The 17,186-nt window shown below is 46.0% G+C and overlaps 1 protein-coding gene across 1 annotated transcript in view; it reads left to right on the top strand.

The window, feature by feature from the left end:
- Myo3b (myosin IIIB) overlaps positions 1–17,186 on the top strand; it is a 270,528-nt gene that overhangs the window by 169,980 nt on the left and 83,362 nt on the right. The window contains exons 25-27 of the mRNA XM_050123618.1: positions 6,196–6,307; positions 7,132–7,294; positions 8,550–8,630. Coding sequence (XP_049979575.1) covers positions 6,196–6,307; positions 7,132–7,294; positions 8,550–8,630 — 356 coding nt within the window. The remainder of the gene's footprint in view (positions 1–6,195; positions 6,308–7,131; positions 7,295–8,549; positions 8,631–17,186) is intronic.

The raw sequence follows: 17,186 nt of genomic DNA, 5'->3' as shown, positions 1-17,186 counted from the left end.
TTTTGATAGCCTTATACTTTCAAAGCACACACACACACACACAAACACACACACACACACACACATGACAAGCGGGGTTTAGGGGAGAGGGGAAATCCCCATTTTGAGCTTAACTCAGATGCTACTTTTGTACCATTTGGAAGCTTGCCTTTCTATTTAATATTGCGCATTAACTGTAGATTCATATAGCTCCTGTAGATCTGTATAGCTCCTGTAGATCTGTCTAGTTCCTGTAGATCAATATAATCCCACAGCTTTCACAGATTCCTTCCCACTTCCCCATGGACCCTTTGGTTCTTATCTAGCCCTTTCTCCGCTGTGGATATAGAAATGATCTCCAATTGCTAGCAGCAGTACTCAGCAAACAGTCCTAAATACTGAACACGTGAGCGTTTCTGCAGGGTGATTGGACTCTGGGCAATTGACTTTTTCAGGATGAAAATGACGATTTCCCCTAGAAACCCCCCTAAGTCATTTATGTTAACAAGAGACAAGATGGTGGGATTTGTGGGGTCCCTTCTCTTCCTTCAGAGGCACTTTCATTGGGGGTTAGTCACCTTGTTTTGGATTCTGTTTCTTTCTATGGTTCTCCAACTTTCTCACCAAACACAGTCTCCTGGAGGGCTCTTTGAAAATACAGGCTCCTGGTCCATGCTCCCAGAGTCTCTGACTCAGTAGGAGTGTGTGCCTTCAGGAGATGGTGGGCACATTTACATTTTAGCAAGTTTCTAAGCATTGCAGCTGCCGCTTGCCTGGGACCACACTGAGAGGCACCCTACTAGGTGACTCTTCATAATGTCCTGTGGGAGAGAGCTTGGCTGAGTTACTAAAAGCTCCAAACATACTTCCTAGGGAAAGGTTAGGAACCTTTACACTGATCCAAATATTTCAACAATAGTCCTGGGCTTTGGACAGTAGGCAATGGCAAACATGATTTTTAAAAGATGCACAATTCTTTAGGCCAGGGGAGAAATCAGCATAGCATCTTTGTTAATAAGGCCTCCCAAAGGGTCCTCTAGTCCAACCATCTAGACAAAACACTTAGGAATTCCTTGACAGCACCCTCAACTTTGTCACTTAGCTTCCTGTGGACAGTTTCAGGGTCCAAACTTTCACCTCCTGACCCCCAAGGCACCCTGCCCCATGATCACTGCCATATCATGTGATCTCTGGGTAAAATCTGCTTCCAGAAGCTTCTGAACACTTGCCTCAGTTCTGTCCTCCGGCATCACTGGAAAAGTCGTGCCTACGTGAGGTAATTGCCATGTTCCCTGAAGCCAGAGATGTCAGAGACATTTACTAAAGTGCAGATCCCCACGGCCAACCCTAGAGATTTAGAGCGTGTTGAAAGCACAACACCTTTTTTTTTTAGCCTCCAGATGATTCTAGTCTAGGTGGTCTGTACACAACCCTTTAAGAGACCTTGTTCTTTGTTTCTAAGCCCAATGCTTCCAGCTCCTCCAGTATCTACCATCATGACATGGTTTAAATTACCTCACTATCCTGATTGAATGCTGCCTGTCAGAATATCCCCAAATATACCCAGACCCCCCCCCCACCACCATCTTGGTGTAGTATTCTTCATAGGACATATCCCCACCCAAATTGGTGTCCTCCCCATTTTTGTTTAATGTTTGTCTTCCCCATTGTTATATAAGCTTCATGAGGGAAGGGAAGTGTCTACATTGCTCATGTGTACCAGTTAGCACCTCTACCAGTGTCTGGCCCATTATGTATCAATTATCTTTTTCCTTGCTGTAACAAAACACCCAAGGCGGGCAGCTTATAAAGAAAAGAGGTTTATTTAGGTCATTTCGATCATATTGTTTTTGAAAGTTCAAGCTTATGGCACTAGCAAGAGATCAGCTGTGGAGAGTTTGTATCCTAGAGCCATGACAGTGGCTGGAAGAGTCCACATTCTTGTCACAGGACATCAGAGGCATAGGTGACAGACTCAGGCTTTGGTAATGATCTTTTCCAGGTGGCCTCCAATGACCTAACATTTCATAATGGCCCCAGCTCTTAAAACTTTAGCTACCTCCAAAACCCACCACTTTGAGGACTGACCCTCAACCATAAGAGCCTGTTGGGAATACCTGAACTAGAGATTGCACAAAATCGTATCTGTGAATAAGCAAAGGAGACTGAGAAACCAGCATAATACAGAAAACATGGAGACAGTGTAGGCAAACAAATTCGAAAATGACCCAGGTGAACTCCCACAAGTTGAACTTTGACCTCCACAGATGCACTTGGCATCAATGCGTACCCACAAACACACACCACACACACACACACTCACTCACACACATACATACACAATAATAATAATAGTATAGTATAAATACATTGTTTTAAAAGAAAATGAAAATTAAGAGCACAGTTCAATAGTCAGCTCTCACATCCGTGGGTTCAGTACCAACAGAGTTGACCAACTTGTCTTGATAATATTGTTTGAAAGTTCACATCTGTACTGAGCATGCACAGATTTTTTTCCCCTCAAAACTCTGAACCTGAGCATCCTAGAACCAGTATCCACGGATACTGAGGGATAACTGTATCATCTGGTATATATGTTGGCAGGCATCAGTAAGTTCAGACTCCTTGAACTTAGGTGGAGAGAGATAAATTCAAGTATTATAAATTGGTGTGACCTCTTAAAGAAAATGTTTTGACCATTGGTAGAGTCTATCATGGACATATTCTACGAACTGGTATTTTACTTTTGAAAATTATTCATAGAAAAGGTGTCATATGTGGTTTGGGACTCGCTAAGCCCATTAGGACTGCCCAGTGTTGTCAGCCCAGGAGCAAGGACTGCCTGACTTAAGACGTGACTGTGTGTGCCTTTTGGGCCAAGTCCCTCTAGCCTGGGTATTTGCATTCTGTCTTTCTCTTGTCAGAAGATAACATACAGAAGAAGACAAAAATCACGAATGGAATACAGAAGTGTTCAAAGCATTCATTTTCTACATATGATAAGAGGGACCAGGCGGATGTTATCGTCGGTAGGAAAGGTCTAGGCGGCACGGCTTCTGCGAAGCAAAGGAACATTGCGATGAACAACAAGCAGGGACAATACTGGCTTTCCAGAGTAGGGAAGAAATCAATTAAGATGCCACCAGGCTCCGCTGACTTTCTGTATCTATCAGGAGCTGCCATTCAGCAGTGCTGAGGATACACATTCACGGCGCTGTGTATCCTAAGCCAGCCCTTCACCACCGAGCTACAGCTGCTGCCCTGTGCCAGCTGTTTAGAAAGAGCCGCAGAGCGGCTCGGAGAGGAAGAGCAAGGCTAGACTCTGATAACCCACACGGGTCTAGGAAAACAATGCGTACAGCTTTCCACTGGGAAACAAATGACTTTCCTATCCCACTCCAAACACGAGGCTGGTGGATGGGAGCCTCGCAGCTGCTGCTCAGCCGTAGGAAGTCGACACCGCTAGCGAAAGCCTCATAATCCAGCTCCTCACGGGAACACCCTGGTTCTAGAGGCAGAAATGCGTGGGCATCCCAGGTGCCACTTAGAGAGTCAGACCATGCCGTGGGGGGGGGCATGGGCTCCAGAGACACAAATATGACGGGGGCAGAGGCCTGTGTTCACATGAGAAGATGGTCTCGGATTGTCCTCTTACCGTGTTCCCAACTGTGAGCCGTCTTCTTTCTGCCTTCCTCCTCTATTCAAAGGCAGACAGGCAGATGGCGGGTGTGTGGATGTGGCATATAGAAAGGACGCACACACATCAATAACTCCACTCCCTCCAGTGTCTTAATGTTTCTTAGAGGGGTCAGCTAGGCCCCTGGAGCACCGAGCCGCAGAGTTTCGCCAGGACAGGAAGTCTCTGAGGCCTGTGGGCATGTGAAGGGGCTGTGGGACTGGTTACCCCAGCTGCTCACACGCCATTCAAGGGCCGGAATTCTTCCACCTGAGGAAGAACTGGTAATGAGGAAAGGAGTCACCTGCCGTATCCTCTTGTTTCAAGGGGGTGGGAAGGCCTGGTTTCTACCCTGTTGCGGCATCATAAGAAGCAGAGCAAGGGGCTAGAGAGATGGATCACTGATTAGGAGCGCTAAGTGCTCTCGCAAAGGACTCGGGGTTCAAATCCCAGTATCCACAGGACAGCTCACAACTGTCTGTGACTCCAGTTCCAGGGAATCCAACACCCTCACACAGACATATATATGAAGGCAAACAAACAAACAAACAAACAAACAAACAAAAATAGTGCAATAAGAAGAAGCAGCTTATAGCTGTCTCTGTCCAAAGGACAGCAATAGGGCCTGGATGGGGCTCATCAAGCACTTCAGAGACACAGAGTAAACGTGTGTGTGTGTGTGTGTGTGTGGGTGTGTGTGGGTGTGAGGGTGTGGGTGTGAGTAGCCAGGAGAGAGAAAGAGACAGAGATAGACACACACATATGTGCACGAGCATGCAAGCACACACACACACACAGAGAGGTCACGAGAATGTGTGCGTGTGTGTGTGTGTGTGTGTGTGTGTGTGTAGCAAAGTTTAAAATGTTCCCTTTGGCGTTCTTACTCATATGGTTGGTTTTATTCTGACATTTTGCTACATGGTTTTTATTAGTCACATCTGATCTTTGTGGCTGCCATCACTGTCTCCTCCTCCGCCTTCTTCAAGATTTATTGAACATTTTGCACAGTTTCATTTTATCTCCTTTGTTGATCTGTTACTTGTAGCTCTTTGCTCGGTTATTTTAGGGCTTGCTTCGTGATTTATACCACGCATCTTTATTTCTCTTAGCCTACCTTAAATCCACACTGTGCCTTTCCACACAGCAAAAACCCTTGTGATAACCCACTTCGGTTTCTTTTCTCCTGATCTTTATGCTATACTCGTCCTATATTTCATGTCTCTGTGTATTATAAATCCGATATATTACTATTATTTTGGCTCAGTAACAATAGGGTAGAGATATTTAAGTCATAAGAAAAGTATTTTGGATAGTTACCATTAGATAGTTCTCATAGCATGCCCTTCAGTCCTTTCGATAGAGTGATTCTCCCATCTGGAACTACTTTCCTTCTTCAGTGATGGACTTCCTTTAGCATTTCTTTAGGAGAAGATCATCTAGGGATAAATTCTTTCAGCTTTTATTGTGTCCTAAATAGTCCTCTCTTGCCTTTGTTTTTGTGTGTTGTCTTCCCTGACAGTTGGATTTATTTTCTTTTGGTGCTTTCAGGATTTGATCCACTGTTCTCTCGCTCTCATTGTTCCTATTGAGAACTTGCTGGGCAGTGGTGGCGCAGAGGCAGAGGCAGGTGGATCTCTGTGAGTCTGAGGCCAACTTGGTGTACAGAGTGAGTTCCAGGATAGCCAGGGCTACACAGAGAAACCCTGTCTCAGAGAGAGAGAGAGAGAGAGAGAGAGACAGAGAGAGACCTCTGCTGTTAAATTTGTCTGTATTTTTCTCTGTGTAGCTTGTCTTTTTTTTTTTTTTTCAAACCTGGCATAAGAGTATTCAAGAATGACTGTGTCTGAGGACTTCATTTCCTCATGAAAGAAGGTTCCCATGCCATAGAGAACTGGCATCAAATAAATATGTGTGCCTTTCCCTTGGTACTGTGCCTTTTGTTATAAGGACACAACCATGAACCTGGTTATGAGCAAGGATAAAACACCTGGCCTTTTCTGCAGTGGTACTCTTTGACCCTACCCTGAAGCCCTTTCTTCGTACAGTTTAGACGGTCACGAAAATGAAGGCATTTGAGAAAGCAAATGTGCTAAGAGCGGACATGCCTCCTTCAGACAGAAACTTAGGGATCACCTGCCAGCAACACTATGCCTCAGATGGGACTTTTCTAAGCCCAGTCAAAAGCCCTGCAGTGCACTCTAAACCTTAGCATTTACAGCTATGGTATTCACTAGAGCAGCTTTCTGAATCCCAGCATTCTAACCGAGCAGATATTTTAATTTTTGCATATGAAAGACAAAAAAATAGACATTGAATATGGGTTAGAAAAAAAGACAACATTAAAAGAAAAAATATGAACATAGGGAAAAGCAAAGAAATGAGGTATAAATCGTACATCTTTCACTACTTACTGGGCTATTATTGACAGTCAGAAAAATTTACTAGTTAGGAGAAAAATGAGACTCTCCAGTGGGTCCTGAACAATTCTACCATTAAATTAAGGGGTGACCGAAGAGGCTGTTTGCTCTTTTGTTTTCTAGGTATTATTACTTGGCGTTCCGAGCGCATCAAACACCACCTGCTAACAAAGAGAGCTGTGTTGCTATCTTGGAAAAGTCCAGATTAGATCGCTGGGTCCTGGGGAAAACAAAGGTAGCCCTCTCTCCCTATTGTTCAGACTGTCACCTGTGGTGCTCTCTTGTCGTGGATAACTCGCTCGCGTGGGTTTGTACCGGCATACCATAGCACGCAGGACTCTGACTTAAAAATGGTTTTGCCGGTCTTAACTCTGATTCCGGGACCCACGAGCCATAGGAGGATGGTTCATACACTGTTCTGTAATTTGAGAACCTTTTAGCATTTCTAGAAAGAGATCTTTGGATGCGCTTTAGAATGTCCCCTTTTCCATATTTCATAACCGAGCACACATGCTAGCATATAAATCATAGTCATGGTAGTGATGAGTTCCCTTTAGAGTTTCGCCCGTTTCTTGTGTTCGACCTGCGCTGTTTATTGCCGACTCTGATTTTACTTTTGTCGTGTGTAGCTTTTCATTTGGGGAAACATCATGTCTCTGTGGGAGCCCAGGTTTTTATGGTTAAATTCTGCAAGGCCAGTTTCAGCCTGCGTGTGGGTTTCCTCTCTGGAAATTAGGTCACTGGGGGTCATCAGGGTCTCCCGGCCTCCAGACTATCTGCTGACCTCAGGTTGGGCCTGTTGCTCAACACCTCCCTCAGAGCTGGGCTGAGGAAATGGAACTCCCAATTGTAGGGAGGCACTCCCAAATAACACCTGGGCTTGTCTAAGCCCTGCAATCCCATTTTAGATTTCCTTCAGAAATCACCAATGTATGCATAAGTTAAATCATAAATTTACTTAGACCATGGCTTTAATATTTGCATGGAGAATAGGCTGGAGTGGAGGGATTTTTCTGTCGGGAAGCCCAAATGTAACACTAAAACAATGATTCCTTTTAGGTTTTTCTCAAATATTACCACGTGGAACAATTAAATTTGCTTCTGCGAGAAGTCTTAGGCCGAGTGGTCATGCTGCAGGCATATACCAAGGGCTGGCTGGGAGCCAGGAGATACAAACAAGCCAGAGAGAAGAGGGAGAAGGCCGCCATAGCCATCCAGTCAGGTATGCGGCCTGGTTCTGGCCAGTGTTACCTCTTGGTATTTCCTTGAGTGCTGGGGGCCACTCGCCTAGGGTTTCCCCTTTCCCTTTCTTCTTCCCCCTGTCTCTCCTCTTACTTCAGCAAACATTTTTCCAGTATCTACTGGAATCTGAGTTAAGCCTCGTACTAGGTGCTGGGGATGTAGTCAAGGGCACCCCTCTATGGTCTCTGACCTCAAGGAGAGACAAACATACAAGCCATTAGAACACCTGGGAGGATTCATAAGTCAAAGGCAATGTGAGCTGACCAGTGATGTCCAACTCTATCACTCCACACGGGCTATCTCCTGAAATGACAGATGATATACACTTCGGGTGATACCCGGATTGTACTGTCACAATGACCAACACCATCCTTGTAGGGTTTTGTAGCACAGACCGGATTTATAAACAGAGGAAACCAGCCTCTAGGTTGTCCACAAGCCTGCTGGTGCCTCTGTCCACATACGTATGCCATGGATCCTCGGAACAATACCTGGACTCTCATGCAAGCTCCGGACCTTGAACTTGGAAGATGAATTTCTTGATACTCTCATAACAAGAAACTGTGGCGTGCTTTAGCGTGCCTTGGCCCTCATGAGCTTGTCCAGAGACTTGACGATGCTCAGGCCCACGTGGGGACACAGAAGATGGCTGCTCATCTTGGGTGGAGGCTTTGTGCATCTGAAGGATGGCTGCCTCCTGCGCTCTGTTCTCTCTCTCCTCTTGGCTTTCTTCTTTGTCTTTCCTTTCGGTGGAAGATGTTGGTCCTATGTTCTCCCTCTTCCTTTCCAATTATACCTTTCTTCTGGACATGAAGTGATTAAAAGGACTGGGCCAGCTCAGTGCCCCCCCCATCATCCCTCTGAGCCCTAACCCTCAGCTTAAACATGGGTGCTCAAGGCAGGGTTTCCTCCAGGCTTGGGAAGACAGTAAACTGCCTCTCCTGGGGCCAGGGGCGCCCACTATTACTAAATAGAACTCAAAATGTTCTGGAAAAATCACTCTTTGGCTAAAAACAGTTCCTCAGAAGCATTCTGAAAAGTTGACCAAGAGTTCAGAAAGACCCTTCCTACACTGTACCACATATGCTGGTTTCAGGCTCAGGGAGAAGGGGCGGGTGGGGGTAGGGGTGGGGGAGGGAACGCGAGAAACAGATTGGAGGTTGGACAGCTTATATCAATTCTCTGGCACGTTTTAAAATTAATGTCATTCCCGGCACATGGTTTTATATTTTTAGCCTGGAGAGGATATGATGCTCGGAGGAAATTTAAGCAAATCAGCCACAGAAGGGGTGATTCTGCGGTCCGTGCTCAAGCAGGTAATTAAAACATCGTTGGCAGCGTCCACTTGAAATGTTCTGTGACTCCAGGCAAATGAGTTCAGAGAAGCTGAAAGGCTGATGACAGTGGGGCACGGGGGTGAGTCGAGAGTCCTGCAGTGTGTCTGCAAGGGTGGGCTCACCTCCTTTGGCAGCTCTTCTGGCTGAGGCACCGTGCTCATTTACCAGAGGCCATGCTTCCTAAGAAGACTCTGAGGAGTCTTCTTATTATATTCCTACTACAATAAAAGAGGAATCTGGAGCACAGAGAAGGGATATAACTTATCCATTATCACCCAGCTTGCTAACAGCAGAGCTGGTCTTTGAAAGCTAGGCAGTTTGGACTGAGCACACTTGCTATGATGTTGCTCCTGGACACGTCTCTTTCTTTCTTGGAGTCCTAAGTCCATCGTCTTAGTGACCAGTGTTGCCTGGTTGTGGTGTGCCAGCCTTTAATCCCACCCAGCACTTGGGAAGTCAAAGCAGGCAAATCTCTGTGAGTTTGAGGCCAGTCTGGTCTACAGAACAAGTTCCAGGACAGCCAGGGCTACACAGAGAAACCCTGTCTTGAAAAACCAGGGTGTGTGTGTGAGAGAGAGATGATTTGTAAGGGAGACTCGGGGATACCCAAAAATCCACGTCTGCGTGGCTACCACAATCTTCTGGGCCCCACAAGAGCACCCAGTGGATCTTGGGATCCACTTGCCCTTAGCAGCCTGAGAGCTGTGAACCTTGGTTCCTGGTTTATAAATCCACTCCCGGCTCAGGAGTCATTGAGTCCTTCTGTAAACCGCATGCCCTGCATGGCTGCCAAGTCAGGTTCCCTCCCTAGTTTGAAGTTGTAAATCCCAAACTGAGGTTCTAGGGGACACAGGATCTTGACCATGCCGAGTTTCAGGGGTGCAAGAAACTGGAGATGGAATGTGCTTGTGGAGGGCAATCCTGCAGCAGGAAGCAAGTGGGGGGCAGGGGGGCCAGAGGCGGAGCCTTCAAACAGCTGTGATCTTCTCCAGCAGGCCACTCAGCCAAAGGGTCCTGCTCAGAATTCTTAGGCCGTGGTGGAGGCCAGGCATCTTCACTAAGAACTCAGATATTTCGGGAGTAGAGGTGGCCTTTAAATGCAGACGTGTCACACTTAACACCATTTCTAGCGATTTCTAACCTCTGCCACTTCAAAGCCCCGTGAAAAGTGAACGATTTCTTGTTGCAGCTTAAGAAACCCAAACTCAAGTGCATCTTATGTTCACTACTTACTGCCAATACACACACACACACACACACACACACACACACACACACACACAGGATACCAGCTGATCTCAGATTTTGCAATATGCTCAACATATGTCTTAGAATAAAAACTTTAAGCCTGTATGCTGTTGATCCATTGAGTCCATTATATGAAAATCATGAAATGTCTGAAAATCACATTTGAGGGCCAGGTGAACACTAAGTAAAAACAGACTGGCCTCATGACCTCTGTCTGAAGACAACTATGGGTGGGAGTGCGTGGGCAGGTACCAGGGAAGAGTAATTCTGTGTCTTCCTAAAGCACCTCCCTTTTCTTTTTAGCTTCGCAAGCACTCACCCCCCTTAGCCTCACCCCCAGTGTTCTCAGCCACTAGGTAGCATTAAAATGTGTATTAGCCAGTTCTGCAGGGGCTCTCACCTGGGCGTGAAGGTCACACCCACGCCTCAGTGCCCAGGGTGGCAGCAAGCAGGTGGAGTCTCTCTGCCTTCAGCTGACAAAATGGACAGGACCTGATGCGCCCTTAGGGTTAGGACTGGGGCTAGGGTTGTGATTTGGTACAACTGTCTCCCCATAAGCCCCCTTTCCTGCCATAGAAAATGCCCCAGATAGAACTGTCCACATAAAGCAACAACAACAAAAACTACATAAAGAGGCAGGTGACCAGCTCGACACAGCCATTTCTGAGGTTAATTTCTGACTAATTGTTTTCCTCATAAATTACTTTTTTGAAATTTCGATCCTGTGGAACCCATTTGTTTGTATTTCCAGCTCTTCTTTTATTTAATGACGTTGCCGAGATACGTTATATATATATATATATATATATATATATAGATAGAGAGAGAGAGAGAGAGAGAGAGAGAGAGAGAGAGCAGCCCTTAAAATTTAGGAAGCATTTGGCCTACATGTTGCTGCAGAGCAGCACAGAGCAAAATTTGTTTTCCTTTCATCTCCTTCCCAATAAAAGCAGCCCAGCGCAGCTTAGCCCGTCCTCAGAACTTCCTCTCAGAATTCCCGATCTATTACCGCACGTTCGAATACCAGCAACAAGCTGCCTTTTCATACTGTCAGCCTTTTTCATCTGAAATGTAAATTAATTCTAGCTGGTACGCCTCGTCAGAGATCAAAGTCCGCATTAACCTTGCTACTTTCTGCTCCTGAGGACTGGGCGGCCACTGATAGGAGCCTCTGGCCCCAGGATCCTGCCCTCCTCCGGGCAGCCCTCAACAAGGAGCCCCGTGTTCTTTCGTTAAGGACCTCAGAGGTGCTTTAAACCAGACCCCGCATGACCCGCCCAGCTGATTCTAGAGCGGTGAGCCTGCTCAGTTTAATTGTGGATTCTTCCCTGGGCTCCCAGGGGTTGAGTTAAGTGGCCAGTGCCCTGGGTGCGAGGCAGAGAAGGAAGGAACTCCAGGCTGAAATCACTTCTCCCTCCCATTCGGTCTTTGAGGTAGACAGATTTGCATTTTCAAAATAAACAGATGCCTTTCAAATACATGAGCTGGTGGTCTGGAGACCTCTCCCGGCCCAAAGGTGCAGCAGCCAGCGCTCAAATGTTGGAGAGAAAACAGACGGAGAAAACACCCTGGGTACGAGAGGACTCGTTTCCTGCGTGGCGTCCCCGAGCAGCAGGCGGTGCGAGCTTCCAGGAGCTGTAGGAGTTGAGGGGGCGGAGCCAACCATTCTTTGCTGGCTTCCTTTAGGGACTGGGGAATAACTTCGAATGTCAGTTACCTTGGCTTCTTTTGTTGCTTCCATTAATTCTGACGGAGAAAAGTGCTCTCTGTAAGAAAACCAGGTAACAAGACAGCACATACTAAGACTCAGCTAGTCGGGACATTCCAAGTGAAATATTAAGTTATATTTATGCCGCTACAAATCTATTACTTTTTGGTTAGCCGTTGAGTTGCAGAAAAAGAGCCTAGCTACATTCATTCTCTGAAGAAAACAAACAAAACATGTATCCCTCAATGACTAGTGTCAAAAGAAACAACCCACGGAGAATTTCTCAAGCATCTACAGTGGCAGCCTCGTTCTTTAGGTTTTTCCATGCCAACCCAGCCTGGTAGTTCACAGCATATTTTCACTGAAGCTGTTAGTGCCGTGGAAACTTCCCGTTCACCCTCCTCCATCAGAGTGCTCACCCGCTCCCCGCCTTGGCCCTGCCAAACCACACAGGTGTCATCAGATGATGGCGCCAGTGTCAACAACTATGGCCACTTCTCTCACTAAGGGGAGCCTTGAACCTGTGAGTACACATTCTAAGCCAGCTGCCTGTGGGGCCACCAGAATGGAGCTGCTTCAGAGTGCCTTTCAGAAGGAAGAGCAAGCTTTGCTTCCAGATTGCTTGATCCTACCCTGCGACAGAACCACATTTTTAGTGTTTAAAATGGCTCAAACCCTTAAATTGCCTTTTGTTTTGTTTTAAGACGGGGTCTTTTTATATAACCCTGGCTGTCCCAGAACTCACTATGTAGACCAGGCTGGCCTCAAACTCACAGAGATCCACCTACCTCTGCCTCCAGAGAGTAAGAATTAAAGGTATACATCACCACACCTGGCTAAACTGCCTCCTTTTTTAACTTTCAATGGCTTGGTGGTGGTGTGCTTCTATCAGGAGGCTGAGCCTGGACTGTACAGTGAAACCCTGCCTCAAAATCAAAATTTAAACCATGGTGTACCCCTTTAATACCAGCACTCAGGAGGCAGAGGCAGAGGCAGGTGGATCTCTGTGAGTCCATGGCTAGCCTGGTCTACAGAGCAAGTTCCAGGACAACCAAAGCTACACAGAGAAAGCTTGCCTCAGGATAAACAAACGAACAAACAAACAAACAAACAAACATTACTTAAAGGAGTAGGGTGGGGCAGAGAAATGGCTTAGTAGTTAAGAACACTGGCAGCTCTTCCAGAGGACCCAGGTTCAATTCACAGTACCTACATGACAGCTGACAATGAGCTCTAACTTCAGTTCCAGGGGATCCATCGCCCTCTTCTGGCCTCCATGAGAACTGAATGCATATGGTGTGCAGATATACACTGAAGCAAGCATTGATGCACATAAAATAAAAATAAATAAAATCTCAAAGAAAAATTTACAGGACTTGGGATGCACAGTGGCAGCATGCTTTCTTTCCCCTCCCACTAAAAATTCTGTTTCCTTTAGTGCCCATGATGGGGATAACAACTAGATAATTGCAGATTTTTTTTTCTTTACAGTCCACAGATATTGTTAGGTGAAGGAATCTTTATTTTAAATTCTCCTGCTTGTTAAATACTTGCTTTTTGCTGGGCTGTCATTGCTATGCCCAGATTTGCGAAGTCCCCCAGAAACCAACAAGGAGACTGAGTCCTGTATGCAAAAACAAAGAGCCTGTATTTTATACAAGTTTGCAAACTCGGTCTCTCAATGTGTCCAACATATTGGAATACTTGAGAGCCCTGAGCCTAGGTAAAGTTGGGTTTTTATAGTAGTAAAGGTGGGGGTGAGGGATTTCTAAGGTTCAGGACCCCTGATTGGCTGACATTTGTCTAGGGGTGTCCTGGTGAGTGTGTGCTGACAGGTGACCCTATCTACAGTGGTTGGAACGTTAGGCATTTCCTTTGGATGGTCTGTTCCTGGGTGGTGCTCAGGTAATCTCAGTTTGGTTTTACTTCATGGTAAACTACTGAGACTCAGGCCTTATTAAACTCATCAATGGCCAAGTCCTACGTGGCAGGTGATAATGGCTGGAAGTAAAGAACTTCCTTTGGGTGGTCTGTTTCTATTGAGCTTATCATGGCTGGCTCCTACATCGTGATAAAAAGTTAGATTCACTGGGCCTTCAAATTCTCCAGCTCTACACACAGTTCTAGAACATGCTCCCCTTAAGGGATGCTGGTGTCAATACTCATTAGAAGGGAGTTTTAGGGAAAAAATATATATATATATATATATAATGTGTACATGTGTCTTCATGTAAATGTAGTATTCTACAATAAACACATACAATTACATTTGAAAAGTCATTATCATAACCAAGGATATGCTGTACAATGGCTCATGATTCTTGCAGCCGCAAAAGATCGAATACATATTATTTTTCATTCCAATAAAGCTGTGTATGAGTAGATTTTGGCTCACACACCAATCAGGAGAGGGGGTACAAGAGACCCCGCCCTTAAGGGAAACAGTGAGCAAGGCTGCTGTGTCCCTTCTGGTCCCTGTTTATTGCTCTGTCTCTGTTGCACTGTCTGGCTTTCTAGTCTGTTTCTTAGGAAGCCCCCTGGCTGTTTCACACACAGGCCCAAGTTCCTCAAAGCAAGAGCTGGAGGCAGAGAAGACACAGGTGTGAGGACAGACAAGCTCTTAACAGGAGGGCAGGAAGCAGCTGCCTCCCTTCTCCGGTGTTCTCACCTATTTTAACATCTGGAGGAGGAGATATCTCTAGGTGCTCCTGGGTTTGAGATGAGCCTTAACCTGCAGACTGTGCCATCTCCTTCTTCTAAGGTTTTGTCTCACTGAACACGGTGGGAGGAGTCTCAGGGTGAGGTCTAGACTTCTCCATCTGCTCTCCTGCTACCTGGGAGTTTCTGACTCTCAACATATAAAGACAGGGCTTGACTTCTGACAGCTTTGCCTATGGGAGAGGTGTTGTGAAACCTGACCGCACTGTGAAACCTGAGCCTGTGTGAATTAAATCAACCTTGGGTCAGGAATTGGAGCTAGCAACTGGTTGACAGGAATTAACCATAGAGAGCATGGTGAAGTCAGGAGGATGGATAGAGAGACTCACAGGAAGAAACGGGGAGAGACTTGCAGATTCGGGGTCTTTTGGGTTTGGGACAGCTTGAGAGATGTTGTTCTCTTGCTGGGTCTCTGGCCAAAAAGGAAGGTCAATTGGTTGCTTCTTGGCTTTTCTGATCTAGCAGGTTTTCACCCCAACATCTGACTCCCAAGTCTTTACTGGTAAATAGAAGAATAGAGACTCAGTTAAAAACTACATTTGGTGGCAGCAGCAGAGATGGTGCCCTTGGGACTGGAAATTCTACCAGGTCTCTATTTGGCCATTGCCCATGGATATGTGCACCAGTCAAAACTTTGGAGAGAGTTAAAATCCTGTTCTATGTAAATGGAATTCAGAGTAGAAACAATGGGTATCCCATCCTTTCTCATCTAGCTTGGAGAAAGTTATTGTATGTGTAGTGTATATGTATATTGTGTGTAGGTACACTCTTCTCTGTATGTGTGTATGTGTTGGGGGTGAATGTGGGCAAGCTGTTGATATCAGGCATTTTTCTATTGCTCCCCATCTTGTTGCTGATGTTGTTATTGCTATTGTTATTTTTTATTTTTATTTATTTATTTATTTTTGAAACAGGGTTTCTCTGTACAACCCTAACTGTCCTGGGACTTATTCTGTAGACCAGGCTGACCTGGAACTGAGAGCTCCAACTGCCTCTGCCTCCCAAGTGCTGGGATTAAAAGTGTGCATCATCACCACCTAGTTCCCCATCTTATTATTTGAGGCAAGTTGTCTCACTAAACCTGGAGCTTGCTGCTTTCCCTAGACTAGCCGGGCAGTGGGTTTTCAGGGATCTGCCTGTCTCAGTCACCATCCCTCAGCTTCCCCTTCCCCAAGCTCTAGGGTTATAGACATTCTATCATGTCTGGAGAATTTCCTCCCTGGAGAAAATTATTTAGCCTCAGGGCCTTGGTTTCGTCAGATATGAAATTTAACAGATCCAAGTCTCAGGGCTGCTGTAAAGACAATGGTACATAGAAAGTTTCCCTGCCCGTACCCCTCCCCCACAACCCCTTCACCTGAGGAAAGGTAGCAATTGTTCATCACCTGCCCCCCCTCCCCCCACTGCTTTCTAACTTCTTCAGGGGGAAGAAAACCTGCAAGACTCTCTTCTAAGGTGAGCATAGTAATGCTGGAACTTCAGAAAGCCTTTCTTACTTTCAGATAGAAAAGCACCTGTCAAATCACAAATATAATTACAATAGCATCTTTATGAAGGAATGTGGGGTTTTTTTTTTTTTTTTTTTTTTTTTTTTTTGAGTCTTAACTTGTGTCTGGGTTATCCAACAAGAGAAAAAAATAGCATGCGACAGGCCTTTTAGTGGTTTTGTTTTCGTCTTTGCTTTCGAGCCTTCGAGCCTAGTAGTACTGAGAGCTCCTGAGGCCCTAACACCATTTCCCCTCCTCACTGCTTAAGGCCCTTCTCACAATCTGTTCTGGAAACCAGTAACTCTTTCTGGGTTCCTGCAAAGCCAGACGTTCTAGAGACCGGAGTCAAACTATCCCCCTGACTGGGTGAGGCTGGTGTGGAAAGCAGGTTGCCTTTCAGACGTCTGAAGAGCTGGAAGACCTTTGTGGGCCTGCACGATTGGCGGCGTAACAGCTGAGTGACGGCCACTTGGCCAGGAGTTCAAACCCCAGCTTGATGAGCCATAGCCGGATCCTCGTTTGATTTGCTGTGGCCGGGAAGTCTGAATCTCGCCAAGAACAGGCGCTGTGGCAAGGGTGACAGCTGGGAGCCATTCTCGTCAATAAAGTTGTGATGCTCGAGATGTACAGGCGACCAGAGCTGATTTCACAGACCCCTCGCCAAGTACTTAGTGTCAAAACCAGCTATGTCAATGATGCACACAGTCTCTGGTCAGCGACCATCTCCCCTCCTCCTTCCTCCTCAGCTAAAGGTGGGCCCTGCTTTCCAGGACTAGGTCTAGCCTGCAGAAAAAGAGTACCCCCCACACCTTTAATCTGAACAACCTCTTGATGGTTTTTATTATGATGCAGTTTAATACAGTAAAATTAAGTTTGATAAGACGGGGCTAGCACACAGACAGCACATGCCTGCACAGCTGAGAGGATGCGTATTTCCAGAGAGCGCCTTCTGGCCGTCTGGATCTTTTTTATCTTCCTGCTCTCCGATGGGTCTTCTGTCTCTGTAGTTTTTCCCTTTCCAGAATTTTCTATACATTGAGTCACACCACGTGCAGACTTTATAGTGTGCCATCTTTCCCTTGGATGTTCACCTGTATTGCTGTGTTGGTCAGGAGTTCCTCCTTTTCCAGTACCAAGCAGGACCCTGTGTCTGACCGGGTCATACATTTTTTTTCTACTCACTAGATGAAGGATATTTATTTAGGTTGTTTCCAGTTCTTGGTGACCATGAGTAAAACTGCTACAGACATTTTATCTTTTTAAGAAAAAGTTGTTGCAAGTACGTAATTTTACTATGTAGAAAGCCAGAACTATTTGAGCTGGAAAGATCCAAGCGGGAGGTTGTATCTCAGGGGTCCAGTACTGGCCTAGCCT

Source organism: Alexandromys fortis, unplaced genomic scaffold, assembly GCF_014885135.2.
Source record: "Alexandromys fortis isolate MF-2015 unplaced genomic scaffold, M_Fortis_MF-2015_v1.1 scaffold_8_9099976_23576923, whole genome shotgun sequence".
NCBI lineage: Eukaryota > Metazoa > Chordata > Mammalia > Rodentia > Cricetidae > Alexandromys > Alexandromys fortis.
The sequence above is the reverse complement of the archived record's forward strand: the minus strand, read 5'-3'. Positions and strand labels throughout refer to the sequence as shown.